The following is an 8,386-nucleotide window of genomic DNA, read 5'->3' as shown; positions in this document are numbered from 1 at the left end:
TGTAATAAAAATTAATTTCTCATATAAATTTTTTTTAAGGATTTTAAAAGAGATTATGAACGAAATACAGTGATGTCTCTTGTAAATTTGTCTTATTAGTTTATTATTTTTATATAAACTTAGCTTCAGAAAATATTGATAGGGGAAATTGCTTTTGGAGGGTTTGGTGTTGTAATGTGTATCTATGTGAATTTAAAAATTTATAGAGGGGTTTTAGTGTGTACTAAGTTCCATTTTTTCTGAAGAGATAAAAATACCCTTTTTTTTAAAGTTATAATAATGATAAAAATAAACTAGAGTATATTTCAGATGTCTTTTTTGGTTGCAGTGTATTATTTAATAATTTTTGTGGAGAAGATATTTCTTTATGATGTACTAGAACAATTTATATGGTCTGGTTTTTTTGGCTAATAAAATATATGGGATATGTCCTTTGCTTTATTCTTTATTATATATGTGTTCTGCATGTTTGGTTTGTTTCAATTTTCTGACTTGCTTCTTCTTTATCTTCTGTCTGAAAGAAAAGGTTTGTATGTGAAACTTTGTTGGGGTAATTGGTTAATTAGATTTTGATAAAAATATAATATCATGGGTTTAATTCCTTATGGATCTCATTTGTACAGACAACTTTGGATATTGACTTAATGAATCTTGAACTTTTATGCACCATAATTTCCTGGACATACATTGATGTACAATTATTTTAATTTACAGTTAAATATTTTTTATAGGAAAGTAAAATAGAACAATTACTAGAAATTAGTTGTTTATGCATTTGTATTATTTTTGAAGCATTCAATTTGGTTACATAGCTTAATTTTTTTCCCTTGTGTTTTTTGTTTTTCTTCTTTCTTTTTTTTTGGATAAAAAAAAGGGAAAAAATAATAATTGTAGGTGTATGCACTTGGAGCTGGCTGTGCTGGTAAAATTAATTGCAGCTACTGGTGGTAAGTTTATTATTATTGATTTAACTTGGAATATTATAAGGTGGCTTGGTTTTCTTACATATGTTACCTTTAGTTGTTGCACTTTGATTGTAGTTTAAGTTTAGAGGATGTATATGTTAAATGTTTTTTTTCCCGGTTACAGGTTATGGCTATTCAGTCAAGCAAAATTGCCATTCCATTTCGACCTCTTTTTAGGTCAATTGATTGATTGTTTATATTTTCCTAAACCGGTTTATGGTTTCATAGATAGGGATAGGAATAATGCTTTGTGTTCGTATTAGGACTGAATGTGGGAAGTCTGAATTTGTATTTTTCGGTGGGGAAGCTAACACAGTTGAGGAGTCCCAAGAGAGAGCAGCTCAAAAAGCTGTGCAGAAATTGATGAACCAGTTTGGGGTGCGGGTGAATGATTTTACATCCGATAGAGCAAGGATGTATCAGCTATGCAGTAAGCTTTTTAAGCATAAGGTGGTTGAGTTATGTAGTGAAAAAGGGATAGTGATGCCTGGTGCACAGAAGGTTTTGGGCAAAAACCATCTGGTGATGTTGTTCATGTGACGATTGACTTCGTAGGCTTTTTAGAAGCTGTTGTTACAAGGACTGGAGCAAAGGTGAGTCCATTAGAGACTATTTGGGTTGAAAATTTGGGCTTTGTGTCTTGGCTAACAGTGTCTTGCCCACATAATGGAGGTGAAATGGAATGCATATATAGTGATGCTTGTCCTGAGTTAGCTGATGCGAGGCAAAAAGCTGCCAAAAGAACTATTCATTACTTGGTGACTAAGTATAATCTAGAGATCATTGATGCTAATTATGGTGCAATTTCGGAGAAGCGTGTTGCTTGCAGTGCTCTAAAGAGAAGGTTTTACCAATTAAAGGAGCATTTGACTGCCAGAGAGGAAAACTTTGCTACTGATGAATGCTTGACTCCTACTTCTGAGAGGTTTCGAATCCCTGAGATTGGTTTGCCTCCAGCTGCTCCAGTTAAAAGACGTTCAGTTACATCATTAGATGCAGCATCTTCTTCTACTGTTAGAGTTGTTGAACCTTTGGTTTCTGGCATACCTGAATTAGAGACTGTATGGAAGCGGGCAAAGTTTGTTTAGCCTATATGGAGACTTACATTAGTATTTTGGGTAGAAAGTTGTATGCCTGGATATAGGTGTTTAGATTTAGCATTGATATATCTTATTATCTTTTTTTGTCTTAGAGCCTAGGTCTATGAGTAGTAATGGCTAAAATTTTTCATTAGAAAACAGACTTGAAGGCTGTAATTGAAATATAATGTAATGTGTATCTTGAGTAATGAATGGATTAACTTTTTATGTAGTTCTCATGACTTCTTAATTTAATATTTCTTTCATTAATTTTATTGTTAATTGTATGTCTTCTTGATTTTACAATGCTCTTTCATGTTTGGTGTTAAATATGTTCAGTATTTTATCTTTTTGAAGCTACATGGAAAATGTAAATACGGGTTTTAATTATGCATTAGCTTTTCTGTTTGCAGTAAATGATAACTATTTATGTATACTGATATTCAAATTTCGATTGTATAACTTAGTTTATGTATGTATATAAGCATGTGAGGGAATAGGGAGAAAAGGAAATCTTTAAAGTAGGATTAGAGTTAAAGGAAGTAACAAGATGAGATAATGACAAGCTTCAATGGCTTTATAAAATAATAAAAGCAAGTATTGTTAATGATATGCACATGCTCTTATTAAGGTACAAAATAATGTAGTAGATTAGTGAATTCATTTATTTTGTTTTTGTGGCAGTAAAACAGGAGGATATTGCAATTTCAAATCGAGATCAGTGTAAAATTCAGGAATTATTGTTATAGGCTTAGATCACAGAAGTTTTACGCAGAACAAATATTGGAAAATGTAAACATTTGCTTGAGTTGAAGGAGATATGCAAGTTAGTGTATTAGATTGATCAAATTTGTGAGGATTTTAAATTGCAGAGCCTTTTAAATTACACCTTGTTTTTTATTAAAAAAACATCTTGTTAACTGCACCTGCTGAGTATTTCTATATATGTTCTTTATACAGTTAATGACATAAACTGAGATCGTTAATAACTTGTGCAAATTGTTGATATGTGCATGCAAATGGTTGACATGACTTGGTCTGCAGCAAAGTAATATGGGTATATCTGAAAATTTTGCATGATTCTTATGATAAGTCTTTCTATTTATATGCGCATTGCTATGTTCGTTTATGATATTTATTTTATGTTCGAGTTGCTGAGTTATTGTTTTAATTGTTTATATGATAGCTGATGCACCTATTAATTTTAAGAGACATCATTTCAAGGTCGAAAATCAAAGCGAATGAGTGCTTTGGTATCAACTCATAATTCTACTAGGTAAAATAGATGATTTAAAATAATAAAATTATTATTTTTGGTGAACTAAATTCATAGGTTCTTTATTCTTTGTACAGTCAAGCAGAACAACCAAGATCGAAAAAGCCTAAATCAAGACCTTCGAAATATATTGTACTTGAAAGTGGGTCATTTGCCTTACATTGAATTACAAAAGTGAATATATATATATAGTCTTTTTTTATAAGATCTGGTTTAATTTCTTTTTGGTCATGCTACAGAGAGGCCTTCGACTCACAGATCTACACCAACAAATGGCCAAAGTTCAAAACAGCTAAGGGATGCAGCTAAAAGTAAGGTTTAGTAGTAATTTCAGTTTATCTATTTTGCACACATACATAGTTGCACAGTCAAATTATCTCAAATACCCTTTAATGTTATTACAGAAACCCCTGCGGAAACTATAGGAAAACCATTACCTAGGCATCCCCTAGAATTATCTCCACCTACTTACTGTGATAAGTGTGGAGCTAAGAAGTTTGAGTTTGAAACTCTACATTTTTGGTGTGGTAATGGTGATATTAAAATAGCTGAGAATGAATATCCCCCTGAATTAATGAGGCTTTTTACTTCAAGAGATGAAGATGCTCTCCATTTTAGAAAATATGCACAGTTATACAATAACTTATTTGCTTTTAGTTCAATTGGAGGTAAAACTAATAGAGAAACATACAAAGGTATATATGTCTTTAAATTGCATGGCCAAATATATCATTCTGTACCAGACTTATTACCAGATGAGAATGGTCCAAAGTATCTGCAACTTTATTTCTATGATGGGCAAAATGAATTAAAACACATAACAGACTGCTTTCCTGAATTAAGACAAGATGTTATTGACAAATTAATTCAAGTAACTAAAGATAATCCATATGCAAGATTTTTTCCGCTCTTTGAAAGAAGTAAATGTTGATGAGCGTACTAACATTATAATAAATTCAAACACTGTACCAGATCAAAGAGTATATAATGCTCCCACTTCAGATGAAGTTGCTGTTATCTGGCCTGATAGTGTTTCGTCAAGTCAGAGTTTCATGGCCACATGTTCTTGTAACAACAAAGTCTTCAAAGTCTCATCGGATTTCTCATTTTTATGGGTGCTATGATCCTTTGCAGTATCTCTTGCTATTCCCAAGAGGTGAATGTGGTTGGCATCAGGGTTTAAAGAAAACTTCTTATGGTGGAGGCAGACAAGTGGCAACTGAACCTGATCCGATACAGTCCTGCGCAGTGCACACTCCGGCAAATTTTCTAGATGCAGAAGCTGCTCGTAAGTACTTAAAAGAATAATGGTATTATTTTTAAAGCTGTTTTTATACTTGTGTATCCTTATCGTATGCTTAATTTGAATTTTCTCTGGACTTTAATGTTTGTAGAAGCTTCTGGAAAACATACCAAAGCTGATAAGAATATCTCTGCAAGGGAGTACTATTGTTATAAGCTTCAAATTAGACCAGTAAACATGTTGTTAAGAGCAGGCCGTGCATTTTTGCAGTATATCACAGACATGTATATCAAAGTTGAAAACACAAGGTTAGATTTTTTTTCGGCAAAATCAGGATACAATAAGAGCGGATCTTTATAAATGGATTCTAGACACTGTAGAGAGTGGCCAGACAAGTGCAGCTAATGTTGGTCATAAGTTCATTTTGCCACCATCATTTATAGGAGGCCCTCGTGATATGAAAAGGAGATATCTGAATGCAATGGCTCTTATGCAGAAATACGGGAAACCTGATCTCTTTGTCACTATGACCTGCAATGAAAATTGGCCAGAGATAAAAGATGAGCTAGAGCCTGGTGAGACCGCACAAGACCGGCCAGACTTAGTTGCTCGTATATTTCGAGCAAAGTTGATTGCTCTGAAAAAACAAAATAAAAAAAGATGAAGTATTTGGTAAAGTGGCAGCAATGATATATGTCATAGAGTTTCAGAAAAGAGGATTGCCACATGCTCATTTCCTATTGATTCTAGAGCAACAGCATAAGATGAAGTGTCCTGCTGATTATGATAAATATGTCTGTGCAAAAATACCTCCTGTTACTCAGCCTGAGCTGCGTAAAATTGTGTTAAGGCATATGATGCATGGACCATGTGGCCGCTTAAATCCAGAGTGCCCTTGTATGAGAAAGAAGGCTAATGTTATTTCTTGTAAAAATGGGTATCCAAAACAATTCACCGTACAAACAACAACAAATAAAGATGGCTATCCTTACTATAAGAGAACTGATACTGGAGAACAATTGAAAGTCAGAAATGCTCAGTTAGATAACCGATGGGTTGTCCCTTATAACCCCTATCTCACAGCACTATTTTATTATCATTTGAACGTAGAAGTTTGTTCAACTATTAAAGTAGTGAAATATTTATATAAGTATGTTTACAAGGGACACGATCGAGTGGCCTTCAATATTCTGGCTGAAGATAAAAATTGTAACGATGAAATTGCTCAGTTTCAGTCGGGGAGGTGGGTGTCGCCATGTGAGGCAGCTTGGAGAATTTTTGGATTTGATTTATTTGAGATGCATCCACCAGTATTACCTTTGTCAGTTCATATTCCAGACATGAACACAGTTTGTGTACGCCCTTATGAACGTCTGGATGTTGGTATTGCAAGCGGTGTTTATGGTAGGACTCAATTAACTGAGTTCTTCCGTATGAATGCAGCTACTGATAATGGTCTTGGTTACTCAAATGTAGAATTTCCTGAACACTATAAGTGGGATGCTTCAGCAAAATCATGGCCCAAACGGCAAAATAAAAAATTGATGATAGGGCGATTAGCTTTTGTCGCTCCTTCGGAGGGTGAACGCTTTTACCTTCGGCTTCTATTACTGAATGTCAAAAGTCCAAAATCATTCACAGACTTGCGCACTGTTGAAGGTTATGTGTGTGCAACTTTTAAAGAAGCATGTCTAAGAGCTGGCATTTTGGAAGAGGACGATGCTGTAAGCATTTGTTTAGCAGAAGCAACTAAAATTCAGCTCCCTCGGGCTTTACGTCGACTATTTGCAACTGTTCTTATATTTTGTCAGCCAAGTAACCCTGAAGAATTATGGTTTAAATGTTATTCTGCATTATCAGAATATTTTGCACGCTAATACTCTGGTGTTGAAAACAAAGTTAAAAGATTAACTGTCAGATCAGTAGAGCAGCATTTAGAGGCCATGGGCAAGTCATTATCTGCTTGTGGTCTGGCTGTTTTAATGGAAGACACTGATAACCAGATTGATAGAACAAAAGACATTCAAGATGCTTTAGATGCTCCAATTCCTCAAAATTGTATAGAAAGTCGTGGCTTGCTTAATACGGCACAAAAGGAAATTTTTACTTGTATTATGCAGCATATCGTAGAAGGAAAACTAGGGGAATTTTTTGTAGATGGTCCTGGTGGAACTGGTAAAACGTTCTTATATAATTCATTATATGCTGAGATCCGCCTTATGAATAAGATTGTTTTACCTACTGCTACGTCTGGAATAGCTGCAGCAAATATTCCATCAGGTAGAACAGCACACTCAAGATTCAAAATTCCATTGGACAGTGATGCTTCATTAGCTTGCAGTGTTTCTAAGAAAAGTAGCCTGGCAGCGTTAATAAAAGAAACAACTCTTATAATATGGGATGAAGCATTTATGGCAAACAAGCAAAATCTAGAATCTCTAGACCTTTTATTACAAGACATATGTGATAGTGATGTGATATTTGGTGGGAAGGTAATTGTGTTTGGTGGAGACTTTCGACAAGTGTTGCCTGTTGTTCCTAACAAGACTATTAGAGAAGCAGTGGAAGCAAGTATAGTGAGTTCTTATATATGGCAGCATTTGCGGAGATTCAGGTTAACTGAAAATCTAAGAGCTAGGAAGATCCTTCATTTTCTCACTTTTTACTTGCACTGGGAAACGGTGAACTGCAGACCATGGAAAGTGATTTTGTTGAGTTGCCACCTCAGATAGTGCAGACTTTCCAGCCTGATGCTGATCCAATAGATGAGTTACTCGAATCTTCTTTTCTAGAACTTGGTTCAGGTGCTCTGGACCCTCAAATCTTTTCAAGAAGGGTTGTTCTAACACCTATAAATGACGATGTAGATACTATAAATCCGTTCATGATTGAGAGATTCCCAGGACAAGCCATATCTTATACAAGCTATGACAGTGTCCTAGATGATAGTGGCAGCGTATATCCTACAGAATTCCTGAATAAACTATGTCTAGGTGGAATGAGCCCTCACAATCTTGTGCTCAAAGAAAACTGCCCAGTAATATTGCTTAGAAACCTTCTACCATCTTCTGGTTTTGCAATGGAACGCCGCTTATATGTAAAAGGTTTTTCCCTAATTTAATTGAGTGCGTGATTTCTATCGGACAGTATCAAGGGGAACATGTATTTATACCCAGAATTAAACTCAGACCATCAAGTTCTCAGAAATATCCTTTCCAATTTCAGAGGAACCAGTTTCCTATCAAGCTCAGCTTTGCAATGACTATAAACAAGTCACAGGGGCAAACTTTAGATAAAGTGTTAATATATCTCCCTCGTTCGTGTTTTTCACATGGTCAGTTATATGTGGCTCTCTCACGTGCACGGTCTGCAGATAAGTGAAAGTTGTATCAGTGGCTCCTACTTTACAGCATTCAGAAAACTCTGTTAAAAATGTCGTATCTTATGCTGTCCTAAAGCTAGCAGGAGTAATTTAGGTGATTATACATTGACTAAGCTTACTAAGTTGATTTTTCGAAATATATAATGGCAGTCCTAATTTTCGTGTTTTACTCTTATTTTGCAGGAGTAATCTAGGTGCTGTTAGATCATTCCTAAAATAAGCTAAGTCATGTGCAATCACTTTAGTAGTGGTCCAATGTTGAATTCCAAGTATGCCTTTTCTTTCACCTATTTGCTTGATACTAATATACTCTATTTTGCTGCAATCCATTTTAATGTGAATATACTAATTCATATATGGCATTAACTATGGGTGATATTTAATGACAATAATGGTTGGTTAGTGATTATGGGTCATATCTTTCTTGTTTTAGATTGCTAC

At 34.7% G+C, this 8,386-nt stretch overlaps 3 protein-coding genes across 5 annotated transcripts; all 3 read left to right on the top strand.

Annotated features, from left to right (window-relative positions):
* The first annotated feature begins 806 nt into the window (after positions 1-806).
* Positions 807-5,202, top strand: LOC110706300. Of its 3 annotated transcripts, none has more exons than XM_021884205.1 (5): positions 807-947; positions 3,398-3,462; positions 3,560-3,631; positions 4,455-4,608; positions 4,715-5,202. In XM_021884205.1, exons 3-5 carry the CDS (start codon positions 3,620-3,622, stop codon positions 4,921-4,923), a joined length of 375 nt encoding a protein of 124 aa, XP_021739897.1. In that variant the 5' UTR covers positions 807-947; positions 3,398-3,462; positions 3,560-3,619; the 3' UTR covers positions 4,924-5,202. The 3 variants fall into 3 exon arrangements, with proteins under 3 accessions (XP_021739897.1, XP_021739906.1, XP_021739890.1); XM_021884198.1 differs by lacking the exon at positions 807-947 and adding an exon at positions 3,258-3,320; XM_021884214.1 differs by lacking the exon at positions 3,398-3,462.
* An 8-nt stretch (positions 5,203-5,210) lies between these two features.
* Positions 5,211-8,216, top strand: LOC110706280. Its single transcript, XM_021884178.1, has 2 exons — positions 5,211-8,039; positions 8,129-8,216. Exon 1 carries the CDS (start codon positions 5,250-5,252, stop codon positions 6,438-6,440), a length of 1,191 nt encoding a protein of 396 aa, XP_021739870.1. The 5' UTR covers positions 5,211-5,249; the 3' UTR covers positions 6,441-8,039; positions 8,129-8,216.
* LOC110706508 (ATP-dependent DNA helicase PIF1-like) lies at positions 6,507-8,134 on the top strand. Its single transcript, XM_021884428.1, has 4 exons — positions 6,507-7,139; positions 7,256-7,660; positions 7,974-8,030; positions 8,129-8,134. The coding sequence occupies exons 1-4, from the start codon at positions 6,507-6,509 to the stop codon at positions 8,132-8,134; spliced, it is 1,101 nt and encodes a 366-aa protein (XP_021740120.1).
* Positions 8,217-8,386: the final 170 nt, after the last annotated feature.

Source organism: Chenopodium quinoa, unplaced genomic scaffold (assembly GCF_001683475.1).
Source record: "Chenopodium quinoa cultivar QQ74 unplaced genomic scaffold, ASM168347v1, whole genome shotgun sequence".
Taxonomy (NCBI): Eukaryota; Viridiplantae; Streptophyta; class Magnoliopsida; order Caryophyllales; family Amaranthaceae; genus Chenopodium; species Chenopodium quinoa.
The sequence above is the reverse complement of the archived record's forward strand: the minus strand, read 5'-3'. Positions and strand labels throughout refer to the sequence as shown.

Excerpts from the sequence above, each read along its gene's own strand:
- LOC110706300 (XM_021884214.1), top strand. Across the intron at positions 4,609-4,714 it reads TCTAGATGCAGAAGCTGCTC|AAGCTTCTGGAAAACATACC; the intron begins GTAAGTACTTAA and ends TAATGTTTGTAG.
- LOC110706280 (XM_021884178.1), top strand. The coding sequence starts at position 5,250 with ATGATATATGTCATAGAGTTTCAGAAAAGAGGATTGCCACATGCTCAT.
- LOC110706508 (XM_021884428.1), top strand. The coding sequence starts at position 6,507 with ATGGGCAAGTCATTATCTGCTTGTGGTCTGGCTGTTTTAATGGAAGAC. Across the intron at positions 7,140-7,255 it reads AAGCAGTGGAAGCAAGTATA|ACCATGGAAAGTGATTTTGT; the intron begins GTGAGTTCTTAT and ends GGTGAACTGCAG. Across the intron at positions 7,661-7,973 it reads CAATGGAACGCCGCTTATAT|CATTCAGAAAACTCTGTTAA; the intron begins GTAAAAGGTTTT and ends CCTACTTTACAG.